The 22,686-nt window shown below is 35.7% G+C and overlaps 1 protein-coding gene across 8 annotated transcripts in view; it reads left to right on the plus strand.

Moving 5' to 3' along the window:
- ALMS1 (ALMS1 centrosome and basal body associated protein) overlaps positions 1–22,686 on the plus strand; it is a 229,577-nt gene that overhangs the window by 144,908 nt on the left and 61,983 nt on the right. For 6 of the 8 annotated variants that reach the window (XM_079111389.1, XM_079111391.1, XM_079111392.1 and 3 more), the window contains one exon: positions 14,222–14,392. The exons of 1 other annotated variant lie outside the window; for it this stretch is intronic. In XM_079111389.1, coding sequence (XP_078967515.1) covers positions 14,222–14,392 — 171 coding nt within the window. Of the gene's footprint in view, positions 1–1,602; positions 2,038–14,221; positions 14,393–22,686 lie in introns of those variants that run through there. One more of the 8 variants, XM_079111396.1, reaches the window with a different exon arrangement.

Raw genomic sequence — 22,686 nt, forward strand, 5'->3', positions numbered from 1 at the left:
AAAAAGATGAGTTCCTGATATTGGCAGATTTGTTTGGTTAGAGTTATGTGAAAATGGAACAGGTTAGTTTTCTCATGGCAACTACGTTAACAGCTCTGATACCTCTAATTTCCCACTATGACCGAGCTGAAATGCTGAGAATTAAATCTATAGTCAGAAATGAAGAAATTTCTACTCCCTGTAAAGCTATGCATTTTAAAACATGCTTACTAGAAATAAAAAAAGCTCACTTAGTTGATTATTAGTAGGAAAATCTTTTGATCCCTTTCACTTCTAGTTCAGCAGATAGAATATCTATGTACAGTAGAAATCTGGCCAGGTGTCCCAGTGCTTTTCGAGGGCTCCAGTATCTTGCTCTATCCATTTACATCTCTAAGATTAATGTCTATAGAAAGATTTGGCAATGATGGGTGATTGGCTGTAAAAACCCCAGCATACTGTTTACTGATCCCAAAGAAAGAACTTAGAGGACTCAGTGGAAAAGATTTTGACATTTTATTACTCACACATTCCTCAATGGTGGAAGACTGGGACAAAATAGAGGGCAGCACTGTGCTCACAAGCAAGGAAAATATATACAGGATTGGTTGTCTGCCCACTGCACTGATGAATTTCTTCAGGTGGTTTGTGAGTATATTCTTTGACTTTACAACCAAGATCACTCTGCTTTGATACCCGTCTAAAGATTGGAGACCAGGGAAGTGACCAGTTGTACCTTTATTATTCTTTGAAGTCCTTATCTCACTATGAGGAACAACAAACCTTCTTAGACAGTGACTGGTGTTTTATCCCAACAGCCTCCTGCTTCAAGCAGCTTGATTCTGGGTCCCAACAGACTGGACTTGGTCACCTATCTGCATTTGGATTCTAGTTGACAAAAGAGAAATGATGATAAAGAATTTATTTGTGGTTTGGCTATAACTGGGGAGACTGCCAATCTAAACCCATCTTCCCAGAAGCCATAATAGCATTAGAATTTAAAAGAGGAGAACAGAAACCAAGAAATATGCATAGCATGTTGTTTAAAACTGGTTTGTAAATCTGATTCTTTAATTTTTGGCAATTGGGACTTGGACTCCCTAGAGGATGAGATAAGGCTGGCAGGGAAAATGCCACTTAGAGAGTTTTTTGATTTTAAAGGAGCCCCTGTTGCAATTCCTCCCTTTGTTCATTCCTCAGTCTTTAGGGATTTGGGACTCCATATCATCTGACTGTTTGCTTTTGGATTGGAGTATAGATCTTATGCATCTGAAGCATGTAAGTAAAAGGAGCCAGATACTTGAGCCTAAAAGTAAAGTACCAATATAGATTGTAGAGCAGAATACAAGAAGGAGTCAAAGTTAAAAGATACGTGTTATAGTTCAGCTACTAGATGTCTCCCAAAAGCTAATGTGTGAGACAATGCAAGAAAGTTTATATGTGAAATGATTGAGTTATGATAATCTTAACCTAATCAACACATAATCTCCTGATAGGGATTAACTGGGTGATAACTATAGGCATGTAGGATGTGTCCGGAGGAGGTAGGCATTGGTAGCATGACTTTAGGGTATATATTTTTGTCTGTGGTGAGGGGAGTCACTCTCTACTTTCTGGTGTAAGGTCCTGAGCTACTGTCCTCCACCATACTCTTCCATTATGATGTTCTACCTCACCTCGGGTCCAGACCAATGGAGCCATCTGTCTGTGGATTAAGACCTCTGAAACTGTGAGCCCCCAAATTATCTTGTCCCTCTCTAAAATTGTTCTTGTTAGGTCTTTCAGTCACAGCAACAAAAAAGCTGACTAAAACAGTTCCCAATTAAATACATCATGTGGGGGATCCTCTCTTTTAAAGCGGGTCTGTGAACATAAACCACTGTGTTTTTTCTTTGTCTAAACAGAGGCAAAGCTATAAGCACTACCTAGTAGAAAGACTTTTGCATTTAGGCAACCATGTGCAAGAATTCTTTTTCTACAACCTCTCATCCCTGCTTGCTTTTTGGTAGAGTTGACACAAGTGACTCTGTTAGCACAAAAAGACTTGGATGGACACAATATTCAGGAGTGAAGTTTTACACAGGAACAGGGGATGCAGAGGTGAAGTGGTGTTGGTAGACTTACTTTCCTGAGCCACACTGAACAACGAAAGGGACTGGGTTTATATAAGGTATTTTGATGGTGGTCTAGTGAGCATATCAGTTTTCTTAGACATTCAGGAATTTAGGGTCTATTCCATGCATCAGTGAATTTGTCAATTTGAGTGCTTAGGAATTTGAACTTCTGGGTTGAGGATCTGTGGGCAGTGTAGTACTCCTAGAGACTGTCACTTTAGGTATAATGAAACACCTCCTTCCCACGTGCAGCCAGCATCTGAAAACATTTGTCTTGGGAGATGAAGCCTGTCAGTCCATGGACTTCTTTTTCACTCCCCTTTCCAGGTCACATTATCTTAGGAATTTTTCATTTTCCATATCTATTAGACCCCATTTTGTGTTTTCCTCCCTTGTCTTTGAATGATTTTATTTTCCCCTCTGAAACCTAGGGTTTTGGTTTTGATTGTCCCTTACTTCCTGGATGCACCTGTCCTAAATGCCAGGCCCTCATCTATCTGTTAGAGGGGAACTGGTAAAGATGACTAATTAGGTAGGAGCCAGTGTTAACATGCTTTTAGTCAGATTTGAGCAACAGAAGAGGTTTAGAAAGAGTTTTTCTTAGACTAAGTTTATCTTGAGTCCATTTTATATTTAATCTTTCTGTTCTATAAGGCAATAGCTAGCATCTAAAAATATTGGGCAAGATTGTTTTTGTTACGAGTTGTACTTACGCAGAATTTTGACAGAAAGAAAATACAAAACAGACCATTAAGAGCAAAGCAAATTTTTTGTATAGTAGATTTGAATCAAGAGATCTAATCTTGAACTGGGGTTGTGGCTCAGTGGTAGAGCGCTTGCCTCACATATGTGGAGCACTGGGTTGATCCTCAACACCACATAAATAAATAAAATATAGGTATTGTGTCCATCTACAACTAAAATTTTAAAAAAAATATGATTTTTTTCTGTCTTACTGAAATAGAGCCCCTTTGAAATTAAAAGTTCCTTATCTCCCAAACTTGTGCTGAGAATGGAATCTAAAAAACAAACTCCTGGCCCAAGGCAAACTCCAAGGAAGCTAAAACTGACATGTTCTCTGACTTAGCATAGCCTGGTTAAATCTACGTGTGTGTATCTCCTGACTTTTGTTTATATAAATTGTAACTGCTTTTCTAGGACCAGCAGAGAAACAAACAATCTAAGTGCTTCTCCCCATTTTGATTAAACCATATTCATTTTTTTCTTGTATTGTTTGCTTATTTCTTATGCCTTTGGGCCAGAATTCAACCCGTGGGGATCCAGGCTGTTTCCCTGGCTAGGCTGCCAGTAACAGGACCAGTTCTTACTCAAGATAATCAAAGGAAACCAATTTATCTCTAAAATAAGTTTAATTTTTTCACAAAAGTGGATTCTTGGCATATGTGATGGAAAGGAATTTCAGCAAAGAAATTTCAGCATGTGCCAGTAGAAGACACAGACAAGTTTATTTAGGAAAGTAGGGAGAATGGGAGAAATCTCAAGAGAGATGACTTTGAGGTAAAGCAGGAAGTATATCTCAAGGGAGAATGTGGACCATATCCACAGGGAAAGATAGCAACCTCTTGTTGAGGGGTATTAGATTTATAGAGGGCCAATTGCTAGGGTCTGGACTAGAAATGGAGCTACCTAATTTTGTGCTGGTTTTCCCTGCACTTTCACATTGCCCTCTTGTAACAAGGGCATGTACTCAGGAGTTGTGATTATTTATGGGTGTTTCCTGCATTTCAGTGGTTTATGGGCACTTGCTTTGAGATTCAGTATCTCTTCCTTTATTCTCAAATTCCTATCTCATTGAGGAGGTTTCCCAAAAGGGAGATGGATCTCAACTCAGATTATGAGGGTCACTGACATCATCACAGAAAGGAATGTAAGGACAGGTCAGGGTCAAAGTGAAGCACAGATTGATTTTATTGAGAGAAAAAAATACACAGTGTGAGAGACATGATAAAGTGTGGGTGTTGGAGAAGAACATGCTAATCACATAGTAGGTATATGTGTAAAATCTGTAGTACCAAGACATGATCTGAGATGGTGTTTTTAGTCCTCCTTTGTTTGCTAACTGGACTTGTCACTCATTACCTACTAGGGATTCTTTTCTTTTCTTCTTTGTTTATGATAAAAAATCACTGATAATTTCCCATCAAGGGCTTTATTGTTCTGTTTTGTGAATTAAATTGTATTACAGTGATGTAACCTTGAGGGTATGATGCAGAGTATGACACATAGATTAATCTGATCCTGAAGATATAAATCATAAGAATATCTGCTTGTTGGGGCTGGGGATATAGCTCAGTTGGTAGAGTGCTTGCCTTGTAAGCACAAGGCCTTGGGTTCTAATCCCCAGCTCCGCAAAAAAAAAAAAAAAAAAAAAAAAAGAATATCTCCTTGTTGAGCAGAGGCATTCTTGGATCTGTTTTTCTTTTAGGGCTGTGTCAGGAAAGATGTTATTTATGAACCTGCAGATAAGTTCTAATTATTGATTTAATTGTGCTGTTTTGCAATGAGAATATGTGAAAGTGACTTCAATTTGGATGTTTAATTCTTGTGAAATTGGACTTTAAATCATTTCCACTCTTGTCCCATGTCTCCTTTCTTTTTTTTTTTTTTTTTATTGTAAACAAATGGGATACATGTTGTTTCTCTGTTTGTACATGGCGTAAAGGCATACCATTTGTGTAATCATAAATTTACATAGAGCAATGTTGTTTGATTCATTCTGTTATTTTTTCCCTTCCCCCCACCCCTCCCACCCCATGTCTCCTTTCTACCTATTCTTATATCTTCTATCCTTTCTCACCAAGATCATCACACTTCTATAAATTTTATAAAATTTTAGAATATTTGTATCAGTTACATATGTCATATAATTGAAAATACAATAGTAGTTCATTTAACCAAAGTAACAAAGTGATTATTTAAAAGATTTTACGAGAAATAAATGCTTAAATAAACCCTCTTTTAAAGATTTAATTTCCCCAAATAACAACAACCTACAGAAAACACAAGAAGTTATTTTGATAAAACATAAAACCTTTGATTTTAAAGTGGGTTCTTTGTAAATTTTACTTCACAAAGCAAAGATCAAAGCCTTGTTGCTCTAAACATTAAGAACTAGATTCTGGTTTTGTGTCAGTGTGTTCAATTTTGATTTTAGAAAGCTTATAAATAATTTTATTAATTTATAGTCAACATAATCTCCTCTTATAAGATCTATCCTTTATAAAACTTTCTTCAGTTTTCTTTTTTTTGTTTTTAGAACCTCTAACTTATTTAGATTTTTAGCTCTGTTCCTTTCTTTTACTCATTTGGGAACAATGCAGCCATTTCCCTTTAAGAAAAAAACCTTTATCAGTATAAAATATTTTTGTTCAATTTTAAAACATTTTCTTCTTCATGATTTTTTTCTCTAATAACATTTAAATGTTTTACTCAAAATATATATATAGATGATTGCATATTGTGATAGTATGTTCTGAAAGTGCTACAAAGATATATGAGTAATTTACAAAGAAAACAAAATGGTTAGATTTGTAATTCTTAGACTATTACAAAATGATGTCATCCCAGAAGTCAGAAACTGCTCATATGCTATCAGTATTTTCTAAAATCATCTGTTATTTCTGTCGGCCCATTTTGGGCTTGGGATAAAGGAAGGACACACCAATTAAAATTAAATTTCTTGTCTTTAAGAATTTCAACATGTTTTAAACATCACTTTATTATAAACGTTTTTTCGGAACTAGTCCATGTCTACACTTACTGTATAGTCTTGTCTGTGAATTCCCACATATTTATCGACCAACAGATATTTACACATTCATATCCATATTCCAAACAAACCATGGATGCTATATATAAGTATAAGTAAAGCACATTTAGTAAAAGAGCAACATTTTGGGGTGTGAAAAATCCAAGATTTTTGTTTCTGAATCTTACAGTTTTCCCTGTATAAGAAACAAAATGATTTTTTAAATTACATTTCTGAAAATCTAATCTTAGCAAAGACAAGATAGGAAAATAGCAGTGGCCCACCCATTGCAGGGAAGTAAGCAAACCTAGTCTCTGTTACAACTATTGCTATCAGGTCATGTAAATAAACACATTTCATTAACAGGTTAAGTAAGCTGCAGCTGTTAACCATACTTAAGATAGTCTTCACTGATGGGGTCTTTACAACAAAAGGATGTTTCCCTGTGACCATTGTGGTGTCATACACCTGTAATCCCAGCTACTTGGGAGGCTGAGGCAAGAGGATTGCAAGTTCAAGGCCAGCCTTGGTAACTTAGCAAGTGTTATGGGGTGCACAAGAATTACAAACCACAATGCATTTTGAGCCACATTAAAAGGGAAAAAAGAGTTTATTGAGCATGCCAGGCAAGTGGTGATTGGGAGCAGGCTAATACCTCAAAGGACTCCCGGCACCTGGGTTTTGGAAGTACAAAGTTTATAATGGCAAAAACCACAAGAACAATTGAGGCACATATAGGTCAGAAAGACCTTGTAGAGACAGTTACTTTGAATACATGAGAGAATTGTTTTGATTATACATTTCAGAGTCATTTTGTTATACATTAGGACCATAGTCAGGGATGTGGGATGGTCCTACTGTACTGTCAACATATATACAGCTTCAAGAGGCTGAAAGGAAAACATTATTAGCAGGCATACCAGTGGAGTCAGGTCAGAACAAAATGGCATTATTTTGGTTTATTTCTGTTTGAGACCCTAACCCAAAATAAAAAATAAGGACTGGAATTGTAGTTCAATGGTAGGGTGCCCCTGCATTCCATCTCCAGTACCACAAAAATAAATGAAGCTTCATCAGAAGTGACTGCTAGCTAAAATAGATGGTAACTGTTTTTCACAACTTACAAATTATTGACTTCAGGGCATTTTAAAATGATGAACAAATGCAACTCTCAGTCCCCACCCCCCCCAACCAGGGATTGACCCCAGGGGCTCTTAACCATTGAGCCACATCCCTAGCCGTTTTTTATGTTTTATTAGAGACAGGATCTCACTGAGTTGCTGAGGCTGTCTTTGAACCCACCTTCTTCCTGCCTCAGCCTTCTGAGCCCCTGGGATTATAGGCGTGTGCCATCACTCTTGGATCAGTTTAAAAGTTTTAAAGCCACCATGTGGCCTATGTTAGATGAAAATGTACTTTGTTTCTAAATATCTCTTGCCTCTCCAGAATACTTGTTCTCTAACTAGAGGATGAGGTCTCTCTTGGTACTGTAATTGTCTGCAAAATGCTCACTTTAGATTAGAGACAAATAGGTTAAAGGAAGGAAGAAGATATATCATGGAGTGACTGTACTAATGTTAGACAAAATAGATTTTCAACCAAAACGCTTTATTAAAGACAAAAACATTTTTAATGATGAAAGGATCATTCCATCAAGAACATATTACATTTATGAGCATGTACTTAACAAAACCTCAAATACATAGAAAAACTGATAGTTTTTTAAAAAAAGAAAACATAATTAAATGGAGAAATAAACTATAAACAATTCAAGCCAGTCAGAAAAAGGTTACATGTTGTGTGATTTCAGTTATGTGACATTTGCAGAATAAATCCATATAGACAAGAATAGAATACTGATGGGCAGAAGCTATGGGAATATCTGCTTTCATATACAGGGTTTCTTTATGGAATAATGAAAACTTATGAAATTAGGTAGCAATGCTCACTTTTCATACAGTAAAGATTGCTGAGCTATATACTAAATGGGTAAATTTTATGTAGTGGATTATATCTCAACTTTTTTTTTTAAAAGGACACAGTGAACAAAAGAGAGAAAGACTGTAAACTTGAGATTTAGTAGCAGATTTAAAATGTATTTTGCAGGCAAAAAAGGATAAAATTAACATAAAGGAAATTGAATCGTTGATGTGAATAAACTCGAATAAGTCTCTAATAATACAAAAGAAAAGGAAAACAAAATTGGGACATGAGGAGGAGATAAGCAATAGAAGAAGCACAGCTAATAATACTAAACCAAGAACTATATTCATAGATAACTGAATTCAAGATTTATTTAAGGAAAAACGTTTTCTCAAAAAGTAAAAAAGAGCATAGTATATAGATTGACAGTTTGCATATAATCCATATAATTGTATAATCTTTATGCTGGCAAAAACCAGTATAAAGAGACTATGATATATGCTATTGAAAGATTTTTAACTTAAAAAATGTTAGGGAGGAAAAAATTTAAACCTATTAGCATATATATATATACACACATATATATAATTTTAAAAACTGTTTAAGGAGCAAATTTTTCTTCCTTTAAAATACTAAATGTGAGGAATGAACTCAACAAAATCTATATTTAGTGGGAAAAGGATATAATTATAATTCAAGGATTGTGGACTCAAGTGCATATTCATCAAGCAATATGACTATAAAAACATTTTCATCAATATGCAAGAGCAAGAAAATGTATTCTGCTCCCAGATCATCTTGAAAAATTCACTTGAAGACTCACCAAACTGAAGAAATGAATCAAAAAGAAACATTCAAGAATGAAAAATAAAGCAATGGTAAAAGTGACCAGCAGTGAATTTGAAGTCAGTTTACATAAATTTTAGTCTAAATAGTAGAAAATTTAGCTAAGAAGTGGAAAAAGTACTGAAAGATACTTTAGAATGAAAGCCATAAGAAGAAAAACTAACTTAATTGTATTTTGATGTTAGTAAGGGATATTAAGGTGGTTTGTTTCATTTCAAGATTTGGTAATAATGGGGTAAAGAAGTTTTGACATTGAAAGCATAGGCAACAAAAGAAAATGAGGTAGGTAAATAAAAAACATTTTATAAGTCAATATTACCATGAAGAAATATTTCATGGAATAGGAGAAACTATTTACAAATTATCTGATAAGGCATTAAAATCTTGAATATGTAAAAAGCTCTTAGAACTAAATCACAAAAAGCCAAACAATGTGATGTAAACATGGGCAGAGTCTTTAAGTTCACATTTCTCCAAGGAAGGTACACAGTAATAACAATAAACACATAAAAAATGATCTTATCATTAGTCATTAGGGAAATTCACACCAAAACCATAATAAGATAACACTTCACATCTATTAACAGCACCATTATTTTTTAAAAAAGAAAATTAAGTATTGACGAGGATGTTAAGAATTGGAATCCTTGTCTATTGCTGGTGAAAATGCAAAATGGTGTAGGCATTGTGTAAAACAGTATAGCAGTTCCTCAAAAAATTAAACATAGAATTCCCATATGTTACAACAATTCCACTTCTAAGTATATACCCCAAAGACATGAAAGCAGAGTCTAAAAGAACTATTTGTATACTTATATTCATTGCAGTATTAATCACAGTAGCCAGAAGTTGAAAACCCAAATGTCAATTGACCTATTTATGGATAAACAAAAGGTTTAAAATATATAGAATATTATTCAACCTTTTAAAGTGAATGAAATTCTGATACATGTTAAAATGTGAATGAACGCTGAATATAGGCTAAGTGAGATGAGCAGTCACAAAAGTGAATGTAGGATGCAGTGTTAATGTTTAATGGATATAGAATTTAAGTTTAGGAAACTGAATAGATTTGGAGATAGATGATGATGATGGTTGAATAACATTGTGAATGTATTCAGTGCCACCAAGCTGTACACTTAAACATGATTAAAATGGCAAGTTGTAGGTATTTATTTTACCACATAAAGAAAATACTAAAAAAAGGTACATGAAAACTCATAATAGCATTTTAAAACTAGGTATTTATCCTGTAAATCACTGTTGAGTGTATAAACTTAGCAAAATGATAATGAACAAGAACAGAAAACAGAAAAGATAGCATAAAGAAGTCAGATAAGTGGAATACAATGAAGTTTATTTAGCTCTAATAAATAATTGTGGCATATATTGGCGTTGTCATACATTATATTTAAGAAGTTCATATTTTTAACAAAAGAGAAAAAAATTTACCTTTGTTTTTGGTGGGGGGAGTATTGAGAATTGAAACCAGGGGCACTTTACTGCTGAGCTACTTTCCCAGTGCCCCCCCCTTTCTTTTTTTCTTTCTTTCTGTCCTCCCTCACCCCCAGCTTTTCTTTTTATGGTACTAGGATCCAACCCTAGGGCCTCACACATGATAGGTAGGTAAATACACCATACTGAAGTACATTTTTAGTCCATATAAAACGTTTTTTATTTACATACCTATTTGACCAGAGCACACAAAGATCAATTTTCAACCACATTCTGAGGAAATAAGCATACTATCATTATCATTTCACCAACAGTGAGGTAATAACTGTTAGTTTCTTAAAGTAGATCTTCACCAAACTGTGTACTCTTTTTGTGACAAGAACCATGTTCTGGTTCTTTTCCTCTCTTCTTCCATTCCCACTTCCTTTTATTAAATTATCACTGAACACCTAATCTGGATCATCTCAGTGGTGTGTGTCTTGAACAGCAAGGATGCAATAGGTGTTAGCAGAATCAGTTTTCTTGAGAAAGTATAGTGCTTAAAAGACTAGTTTTTCTTGAATCTAGGGGAATAACTAGGACTCTACGCTGTGGTGTTTTGAAGACTAAGAAAAAGAGATAATTTATAAGTTCAAATATTTTGTGCACTTTATCTCTGTGAGAATATTGGGGAAGCATGAAATGGGGAGATGGGAAACCTCATTCTCAAAGTTCATTGTAATCCTCATTTGCCTTTTGTAGTGTAAGCATCTTACCTTGCTTCCCTGAATTTATTCTAAGGAAGTGATTTTCTGGTACAACCTGGCTTCTACACACAAGCCAGGTTCATCAGGTTCTCAGGTTTAGCAACAATAGTGTGTTGTGAGCACAGAGGAAAAAGTGGACCCTGATGAATTTGTTGAGTATATGGGATGTCAGTTTTAACATGGTGCCTTTCTAAGGTACCTTTAAAGGTGATTTTTGACTCTGTATGGCAAGAGTTTTCATCTTAAATGCTGGCTTTAAACCCTAAATTCTGTTTGAAGTATATTGCTACTTGTATGGGAAGAAAATATGAAACTATGTACAGTGTGATCCCTGTATAGTTCCCTTAAGGTGTATAGACAAGTTTGGTTACATGTGTAACCATCTTTAAATTGTTTCCTTCATACTTTCCTGGGTTTTTTTTTTTTTTTTTTTGCAATGACCAAGTTGATTTTGATTTTTTTCAACAATGAGAAATTATCATCTCATATTCATTTGTTTCTTCAACTAATAAATATTAAAACTATTGTCTTCTTCTGGGCAGAGTCTATTTTGCGAGGTATGGTATTTACAATGGTGTACAAAGTAAACACACAGCCCTCTGTATCACAGAAATTACATTCAACTGGAGAGACATTAAACCACAGTAAATATATAATTACAAATTACAAGTGCTAAGAAAATACAGAATTCTGTGATGATAACAAAAGGGCCCAGTTTGGTTTTAGGAGCTTAGGAGGCGTTTCCAAGGAAGAAACATTTGAGCTGAGACCTATAAGATGTCTGAAATCAGTAGGCAAAGAATGGAGGAAAAGAATGTTCTGGCCAGAGAGAACAGTATGCCCAAAGCACCTGAAATAGGAATGAAGTTGATGCATTTGAGGAATAAAAAGAAGGCAGTATAGCTTATTGAAAAACAAAAATTTTTTTAACAGACTAAAACAGAGTTGTGGGTACATATGGTTAAAGATAGACAAGTTCAGTATTATGCCAGGTTTTAAAACCATAATAAAGCATTTGAATTTTATTCAATCAAGCAATTGTGGTTTGATTTACTTTTGTAAAATTTATTTTGACTGCTTTGTGGAGAAATGGCTTGTACATTGGAAGTCATAGAACCACGTTGGGGAACTTCAAAATGTAAGTTGGAGACTTCAGTTAGTTTGAAGGCTGTTAAAGTAGTCAGTACTAGAGATGTTGGCATCTAGGTTTAGAGTAATCCTGATGGAGATGGAGTGAAGTAGACATGGTCAACTTATTTTTTGGAAATAATTCTTTGGGACTTCATGATTATAGAGAGTGAGGGAGAAGGTGCTGGAATTTACTAAGAGATTTGAGGAAGAAGCAGATTTGGGGAAAATGATCAGAATATCTGCTTTGAACATATCAAAAATGAGACTTCTGTCATACATTCACAGAGATCCAAGTTGAGTGTAGACAGAGTCATTTTACAAATATTGAGGTCAAATGCAAAGGGTATGAGGTTGTACTGTTCACATCATAACATATGCTCTCTTGTATGAAAATACATAGACATGAAGATTCCAGATCATTCCTACTTAGAGTTCTGGGGCAATAATGTTTACCCTTGTGCTGTTTCAAATATAAAACTATACTCATATATATTATAGCTATTTACTGATGCAGCAAACTATACATATACTCCTTGGTATATGCACATGCATTTCTGAAGTCTCTTTCAGCTGCCTTTCAGCTCTACTGAGGTTTATTCTCTTGTTTATTCATCTACTACTCTGAGAGACTTACTTGTTGTTCCTCACCTGACTGTGAACCTGACATGGTCCACCTCTCTTGGAGAATGAGGGATGGTAGACAGAATGTGCATGTGCATGCTATTCTTGGGGTATGTTCTCTGGTGTCTAAGTGTGTCTGTGAGGAGAATTGCCATCAGTTACAGTTGTTTGTCCTGTCACACAATATATTGTAACTTAAATTTTTGTTATTCAAGGAAGGGATATCTTTTTCTAATTTCCATTAAAATGCAAAAGACTTAGTTGTGTCCTTAAATGCTAGTCTAAAGCTCAGAAGAAAGGTCTCAGCTATTGATATATATTTGTTGATCACCATCTATATTTTAGTAGTCAGTGGGTTTAACTAAGAAGAGAGTCCAGTTCTGGCCCTTTGAAGAACTCTAGCACTGAGTGATTTGATAGAAGAAAGAATATTAAGAATTTGCCAGAGAGGTAAGAGGCAAAATGATAAATGGTGATGATGATAAATAATAATAAAATAATAAATAATAATAATAATAAATAATGATAAAAGGAACCTGAGAAAGAGCCCAATGTAATTTATAAATCTGATCCAGAAGTCTTGGTAGAATCCTTACAAATCAACCCTGACAAACCCTTCATGGCTTATTTATATTTGCTGTGTATTGATAAGACCACCACTTACTCAGCTCTTATTGCCATACATGGAAGCTCCAGAAATACATGAAGTACCGGGTTCTGGGTTAGAAAGAAAAACTGTATTGTAGAAGATAATTCGGTAGTTAATACAAACCTTTTTTTTTTTGCCTATTAGATGTGGCATAAATAGTAGATCTTGTGTCAATAGATATAAGTATATTGAAATATATTTTAAAAGAAAATTGAATACTTTTGATCTTTTATTCCTTTGTCACATATCTTTTTTTTTTTTTTTTTGGTTTGTCTGTCTCTCTTTTTCAAACCCAGGGCCTTGTATATGCTAAGAAAGTACTCTACCACTAAGTTATGCCTCCAGTCTTACTTTTAGTGTTTGTCTTTTGTATTATCAGATATATCTACCTGAAACATAGCTGATTATGTTATTCCTTTGTTAAGAAATCTTCAGTGATGTTGCATTTCATGTACAATAAAATTTTTATTACTTTTCAGCTTGGGATTCCATGCACTGCTGAATTTTGTCCCAATTATTTTTAAATATTACCCATCATCTTCTTAATTTATTGTATAGTCTAGCCTGGCCATAAAAGTGTCTGCTATTCTTATATATTCCTTGTGTTTGATTATGTAGTAACTTCTGCCTAAAATGCCTTTCTACCTTTCTCTTCATACCAAAAGGCCTATTTTGTTTTACCCAAGGTATACTTTTCTTCCAAAACCTTTCTGAACTAGAAATAATCTCCCTTCTGAACTGATCAATGCTCCATTTTACATATTTTCGTATATCTTTGCTTCTAAGTACCTTGTATTGTTGGCATTTATTCTGCATATCTCATAACTTCATTTGATCAATGTCTCTTGACGACCCTGCAACACTACCATTGTAGTGCTTTTTTCATAGAAGTGGTCTGGGAGGCAAATTTTTAAAAAGGTTTGCTTCAACATCAAGTATATGTTTGTGTTAATTGTATTAATTATATTAATTTTCCATTTTTCTGTAGGGTCCAATGATGCTATTGCTCCAGAGTTTCCGGCTCAGGTGCTAGGCACAAGGGATGATGACCTCTCAGCCACTGTAAACATTAAACATAAGGAAGGGATCTACAGTAAGAGAGCAGTACCTAAGGCATCCTTTTCACTGGGGAAAAAACCCTTGCAGACAGACAATGCAGGTAACTGCAGTGGCTTTGTGTATTTTGTGACTCGTTTTCCCTGTTGCATCCTAAATGAGAATATTATCTAGTCTTCATCCTTTTTTCTGATTTGTTATGCAAAATTTTCTCTTTGTTATTTTATTGGCATGTATAAGAAGGTAATATTTATAAATCCTTTAAAACGCTTCAGGGATAGTTTTCCCCATAGGAAATAAAATATGTTGTAACTTTTGAAATAATTCCCAATCAAGTATGTTTTATAAACAAAAATTCATAGAAAATCTTAGTTAAAGTGCCCCATGAATATATCTTGGTCAAATGTTGGAAAATAACATAGCAGGCTGGATTCATCAAGAGGATATGTGCTCACATAATGTCTTAATTTGTTTTTTTAATGTTGTTTTCAACATTTAAAAGTAAGATTTTGGAATGGAGCATGGTGGTGCACACCTGTAATCCAGTAATTTGAGAAGCCAAGGGAGGAGGATGTCAAATTGCAGGCCAGCCTCAGCTATTTAGGGCCCTAAGCAACTTAGACCTTGTCTCAAAAGATTAAAAGGACTGGGGATATAGCTTAGTGGGGCCCCTGTGTTCAATCCCTAGTACCACAAAATAAATAAATAAAAATAGTAAAATAAATAAGATTTGGGGCCTCTCTTGAAAAATTGTAGTATTTGGTTACACTTAGCTCACATTTCTCTTTGGCAAGTGTTTTAGTCAGCTTTTTCTTTTTTTTTTTTAAGAGTTGACATCTTAATAATATTCTTTATTGGTGGAGTACAGAAAGTTTTATTGACCAAGCTAAAAAATCTATAACATGAATGCCCTCATATTTTCCATATACACTGGTGTAATGAAATAGTTCTAAAACTATTCTAAACTCTTTCAAGTAAGAATGCTTTAGAAATACAAATTGGTAATATTATAACACTTTCCCATTTATTTTTGGCCACCCACAGTTCCTTGGACAAGGACTCATGCTTTTCTTCCACTAGCACCCAAACTCTCAAGAAATGAGAGCGGAAAAAAAAAAAAAAAAAATCAAAGGATATTGGGGAAATGACCATGGTCTATAACTTTGCTGCTACAATAGGCTTCTAGTTACAGGATGGGAAACAAATAGAATAAAAACAAAACAATTTACAACAGTTGATGAACTGAAGCATTCTACTCAATGAGAGCCTCACGTGCTGGATGTCCACGTAATCAGCCACTTATGGTAGCATGGTTCCTTGATTCTTGAATTCAGAAATTCCACTACTTTAGAATAATGCCATGGGTTTATTTTGATTACATAATTTTTTTTTAAATTTAAAAAATTTTTTTATTTTTAAATTTATTTGTATTGTAAACAAATGGGATACATCTTGTTTCTCTTTGTACATGAAGTAGAGGCATACCATTTGTGTAATCATACATTTACCTAGGGTAATAGTTTTTGATTCATTCTGTTATTCCCCCCCCCCCACCGCTCTCACCCCTCTTTTCCCTCTGTACAGTTCCTCCTTCCTCCATTCTTGCCCCCTACCACCCCCCATTATGTGTCATCATCCAGTTATCAGTGAGATCATTTGTCCTTTGGTTTTTTGAGATTGGCTTATCTCACTAGAATGATATCCTCCAATTTTATCCATTTGCCTGCAAATGCCATAATTTTATTAATCTTTATGACTCAGTAATATTCCAGTGTGTGTGTGTGTGTGTGTGTGTGTGTGTGTGTGTGTATCACAGTTTCTTTATCCATTCATCAATTGAAGGACATCTAGGTTGGTTCCACAGTCTGGATATTGTGAATTGAGCCAGCTATGAACATTGATGTAGCTGTATCTCTATAGTATGCTGATTTTAAGTCCTTTGGGTATAGGCCAAGGAGTGGGATAGCTGAGTCAAAATGGTAGGTCCATTCCAAGTTTTCTAAGGAATCTCCACATTGCTTTCCAGAGTGGCTGCACTAATTTGCAGCCCCACCAGCAATGTATGAGTGTACCTTTTTCCCCACATCCTCACCAACACCTATTGTTGCTTGTATTCTTGATAATCACCATTCTAATTGGGGTGAGATGGAATCTTAGTGTAGTTTTGATTTGCATTTCTCTTATTACTAAAGATGGTGAACATTTTTTCATGTATCTGTTGATTGCTTGTAGAACTTCTGTGAAGTATCTGTTCATTTCCTTAGCCCATTTGTTGATTGGGTTATTTGTATTCTTGGTGTAGAGTTTGAGTTCTTTATATATTCTGGAAATTAGTGCTCTATCTGAAGTATGAGTGGCAAAGATATTCTCCCACTCTGTAGGCTCTCTCTTTGCATTGCTGACAGTTTCCTTTGCTGAGAGAAAGCTTTTTAGTTTGAATCTATCCCAGTTATTGATTCTTGCTTTTATTTCTTGTGCTATGGGAGTCCTGTTAAGGAATTGTGATCCTAAGCCAACATGTTGAAGATTTGGACCTACTTTTTCTTCTATAAGATGCAGGGTCTCTGGTCTGATTTCAAGGTCCTTGATCCATTGTGAGTTGAGTTTTGTGCAGGGTGAGAGATAGGGGTTTAATTTCATTCTGTTGCATATGGATTTCCAGTTTTCCCAGCATCATTTGTTGAAGAGGGTATCTTTTCTCCATTGCATATTTTTGGCCCCTTTGTCTAGTATTAGAAAATTGTATTTATTTGGGTTTGTGTCCATGTCCTCTATTCTGTACCATTGAGCTACCTGTCTATTTTGGTGCCAATACCATGCTGTTTTTGTTACTATTGCTTTGTAGTATAGTTGAAGTTCTGGTATTGTGATGTCCCCTGTTTCATTCTTCGTGCTAAGGATTGCTTTAGCTATTCTGGGTTTCTTATTCTTCCAGATGAATTTCATGATTGCTTGCTCTATTTCTGTAAGTTACGTCATTGGGATTTTAATTGGAATTGCATTGAATCTGTATAGCACTTTTGGTAGTATGGCTATTTTGACAATATTAATTCTGCCTATCCAAGAACATGGGAGATCTTTCTATCTTCTAAGGTTTTCTTTAATTTCTTTCTTTACTGTTCTGTAGTTCTCGTTGTAGAGATCTTTCACCTCTTTGGTTAAATTGATTCCCAAGTATTTTATTTTTTTCAAAGCTGTTGTAAATGGGGTAGTTTTCCTAACTTCTCTTTCTGAAGATTCATCACTTGTGTATAAAAATGCATTGGATTTATGAGCATTAATCTTATATCCTGCTACTTTACTGAATTCACTTATGAGTTCTAAAAGTTTTCTGGTAGAATTTCCTGGTCTTCAGATTTGGGAAATTTTCTGATATTATTTCATTGAATAGATTGTTCATCCCTTTGGTTTTCTTTCTCTCTGCCTTTCTCAATCCCAATAAGTCTTAAATTTGGCCTTTTCATGATATCCCATCATTCTTGTAGATTCTGTTCATGATTTCTTACCATCTTCTCTATTTGGTCAACTTTGTTTTCAAGAGTAAATATTTTGTCTTCAATGTCTGAGGTTCTGTCTTCCAGGTGTTGTATCCTATTGGTTATGCTTTGTATGGAGTTTTTAATATGGTTTATTGTTTCCTTCATTTCAGGGATTTCTGGTTTTTTTCCCCAGTATCTCTAACTCTTTATTGAAAAGATCTGTTGCTTCCTGCATTTGCTCTTTTAACTGTTGAGTGGTGCGATCATTCAATGCCTGCATTTGCTCTTTCATCTCATTGTTTGCTTCTCTGGTCATTTTAATTGTGTACATTCTGAACCTCCTTTCTGACATTTCTTCTGCCATGCTGTCATTGGATTTTATCGATGTAGCATCTAGGTTTGTTTGGAACATTTTCTTCCCTTGTTATCTCATATTGCTCAGGTATCTACTCCTCTAGTAATGAAACTCTGAGATATTGCAGATTTCCTCTGTTGACTTCTAGTGTCCCTGTAGATTTCCAGTAACTCACCTCCTAGCTTTCAGTAGCCTAAAGTCTCAGAGGAACTTGATAATGCAGTGCTCCACAAGGAAGCTGCCCCCTTAGCGCTGGTAGCCTTCAGGCGGGATATGTTCCCTTTCAGTGGGCAGAGGCGCCTCCACTTGTTGACTGGTGGTCAAACAAAGGGGATTAGACTGCAGGCTGGGGCATGGCTGGTCTGGGCATGTGCCTCTGTTTGTACCTCCCTGGTGGGAAAACCTTACCTGGCGGGGAAGACTCACCTGGTGGGGAAGTTTCGCTGGGCAGCTCTCCTCCGAGAAGTTCCCTTTGGTCCAGAACTACCACCTGGACTGGGAAGCCCTCCTCTGGGATGTTCCCAGGGGTCTGAACCTACCACCTGGGCTGGGGAGCCTGGCCCTGCAAAGGAGTCCCTGGCTGAGTGGCCCTCCTCTGCTACGTTCCTGGGAGACCGGCGCTACCGCCTGGGCTTCAGATCCTCACTCTGCGTCAAAGCCTCTTCCTGTGCGGCCCTCCTCTGCAATGCTCCCGGTTGACTGGGTCTCGGCTACAACAGGGGAATCTCACTGGACCACTCTACCCCACAAAGTTGCCTGTGTTTCTGGCCTACTACCCCATCTGGGGAACCCGACCAGTGGGAGATACTCACCCGGTGGCTCTGAGTTGGTCCGGAGTCTCTGAATACTTCCTCTTATTGACTCCTGGTTCTTGTCAAAGGTTCTCTAGCCTTCTGTATGTGTCTCAGGAAGGGAACTGCCCTTCCAATGATGATGGCCACGCTCTCAGGAAAATTCAAAATGCCTGCACCAGCCTATAAAGAAGGCTCTGGCTAGCTCCGTGATGCAGGCGGACTGGCTTGTCTGTTGGCTTGCTCCGCGATGGTGACAGACCTTGGTGTGATGTTCAGGCGGAGTCGCTCAGTGATGGTGTCTGTCTTTGTCCTGGTTGTTGGGCAGGTTGGCTGCCTACTGCCTAGCTCTGCAAAGCAGGCGGGTTTGGTGCCCGCCAGCTACCTCCGTGATGCAGGTGGCCTGACTCACCCGCCAGCTCGCTTTGCGACTGCAAGCGACCAGTGATGGCGCCCATCCTTGGTCCCTGTCATCTTTTTCATTGCTGCAACTGGAATACCCAACAAGAACAATTTTAGAGGAGGAAAATTTATTTGGGGACTCATGGTTTCACAGACCTCAGTTCATAGACAATTGGTCCATTCCTTTGGGGCTCCAGGTGAAGCAAAACATCATGGCAGATGATTGTGGTAGAGGGAAGTGGCTCACATGATGATCAGGATACAAAATATATAACCCATCCCTCAAAGGCATGCCCCCAAGGCCCACCTTAGGGATAAAGTCACTGATTGGGTTAAGGTTTTCATAATCCAATCATTTCACCTCTGAATGTTCTTATATTGTCTCACATGAGTTTCGGGGGGATACCTAATGTCTAAACTATAACAGTAAGATTTGTTCAAATTTTCTCTTTTTTTAAAATGATCTTTCTGTTTCTAATGCGTATTGTCGAATGTGTTATCTATATACAAATATATACAAAGATGGCATAACAATATGGAGATAGGATGAAGAAGAACTAACTATTGAGTAGTGCTTGGACCACAGATGATATGTGTAGGAAAAATAAGATCAGATAAATCCATACTGCTCACTAAACAAAAATGTATTCCAGGCATATTCAGTGTACAAAGAAATGTTAACCCTTTAAAATTTAGGTGGACTATTTTTATTTATTTTTATTTTTTTAATTAAAATTCATCTGTTTTGACATGTTTTGACATGTATGTAACCAATACAATCAATATAAAAAGCATTTCCATTACTTTTTAAAAATTTGAAATCATGCAGACTGTTTCCTGCATGATTTATTACATTAGAAATCAAACACCCTAAGATATATACATATACAACCCCATGCCCACGTGTCAACTACTGTAAAATTAAATGGCACATTTATAACTATTTCACAGGTAAAGGAATAAAGCACAAGAAAAGTAAATAAAAGGTGCTTTGAACTAAATGATAATAAAAACTTAAAATATCAGAATCTGTGAGATGAAACAGTACTCAGATGAACATTTATAACCAGGTACTTATATCAGAAAGAAGCTAGATTAGCAATCAAATTATTTTCAAATTAGGTAGTAGGAAGGAAAAATAAGAGTAGGAGCAGAAATATATGAAATAGAGAAGAAATCATACAGCTAAAAGTTTTAGTTTGGAGATTCTATCCAGTGGTGACACAGGTATGTTAAAGTTACCCAGTATTATTGTGTTGTGGTCAGTTTGATTCTTGAAACTGAGAAGGATTTGTTTGATGTACATAGATACTCCAGTATTTGGGGCATAAATATTTACGATTGTTACATCTTGTTGATGTATAGTTCCCTTAAGCAGAACGAAATGTCCTTCTGTCCCTTCTGATTAACTTCGACTTGAAGTCCACTTTATCTGATATGAGGATAGAAACCCCTGCATGTTTACACAGTCCATGTGAGTGACCTATTTTTTCTCTTCCTTTTTACCTTCAGTCTGTGATGTCTCCACCTGTGAGGTGAGTCTCTTGGAGATAACATGTTGTTGGGTGTTGTTTTTAATCCAATCTGCCAGTCTCTCTTTTGATTGATGAGTTTAGGCCATTTGCATTCAGTGTTATTATTAAGATACAATTTTTATTCCCTGTCATTTTGATTTATTTCTGGCTTATAATTTGAATTATTTTCTCCTTTTATTGACTAGTCCTTTAATATAGTTCCTACCTTTGCTGATTTTCACTTTTTTTTCCATTTCATCTTCATGGAATAGTTTGTTGAGAATGTTCTGAAATGCAGGCTTCCTAGTTGTGATTTAACTTTTGTTTATCATGGAAAGTTTTTATTTCATCTCTAATTCTGAAGCTTAATTTTGCTGGATAAAGGATTCTTGGCTGGCATCCATTTTCTTTCAGAGCTTATATTATTCCAGGACCTCCTGGCATTGAGGATCTGGGTTGAGAAATCAGCTAAGATCCAGAGTGGTTTCCCTGTAAATGTGACCTGCTACTTTTCTCTGACAGCCTTTCAAATTTTGTCTGTATTCAGTATGTTAAGCATTTCATAATAATGTGCATTAGTGTAGGTCTGTTGTAATTTTGTGTATTTGGGGTCCTGTAAGCCTTCTGTATTTGATTTTTCCATTTCATTATTTAGGTTCGGGAAATTTTCTGATATTATGTCATTGAAAAAATTGTGCATTCCTTTGGTTTGTATCTCTTAAGCCTTCATCTATCCCAGTAAATCTTAAATTTGGTCTTTTCAGGTTATTCCATAACATCTTTTCTCCACAGTCAACTTTGTTTTCAAGGTTTTATATTTTGTATTCATTGCCTGAAACTTTGTATTCATTGTCTGAAACTGTTTTCCAAATGATCTAGTCTGTTGGTGATGCTTTCCATTTAATTCTTAATTTGGTTTGTTGATTCCTTCCTTTTTAGAATTTCTGCTTGATTTCTTTTCAGAATCTCTATCTCCTTGTTGAAGTGATCTTTCACTTCCTGTATTTTCTTTCTGATATCACTCCTGATATCATCTTTTACTTCGTAGATCAGTTTGACCATATACATTCTAAATTCCTTTGACATTTCTTTTAGGTGATTTATTCTTATGACCATGGTATAATTCAGGATTTCTTAAATAAGACACACAAAACACAGATCCTAAGGGAAAAACAAATAGATCTTGACATTGTTAAAATGAAAAGTTTTGTTCCTAAAAGATACCATGAACTATTAAAAGACAGTGCACAGATTGAGAGAAGATATTTGCAACTCATAAACTATGGAAAATTCTACAGAAATATTCATTCTAGTGCTCTTCAATATTAAAAAATTCAGAAATAGTTTTAAGTTGACCAACAGGTTAGTTGGTATTTTAATGCAGTAGAATACTGTAAAGCATTGAGAATCAGTTAGAATCACATATACTAATGTGACTAAAAATCATAATATCCAGGGAGAAAGGAATGTTGCATAAAGATACATACAGTGTTTGTACCCTTTATGTAAAGTTTAAAGACATTTTTAAAAGATTGTACATTATTTACATTGATTATTTTTATGATTAATACTAGTGCAGTGTAGTAAAGAATTCAAAAACATCCTTGAGACTTATAAATTCTAAATTTGCTGTGAAAGTTGCTGCTGAGAAGAATCTTTGAAACTTTACACGAATCATGTCTGTGGTGTCTTATTTCTTAAGCTCAGTAGTAGATGTTCATGTTATTTGTACTTTGATATGCCTAAAATACTTACTCATTTTTAAAAAAATTAAATGTTTGGGGGTGGGGTTATAGCTCCTTGGTAAAATGCTTACCTAACGTGTGAGGCACTGGATCAGTCCTCAGCACTGCATA

The sequence above is a fragment of the Sciurus vulgaris genome (genome assembly GCF_902686455.1).
Source record: "Sciurus vulgaris genome assembly, chromosome: 14".
NCBI classification, from domain to species: Eukaryota; Metazoa; Chordata; class Mammalia; order Rodentia; family Sciuridae; genus Sciurus; species Sciurus vulgaris.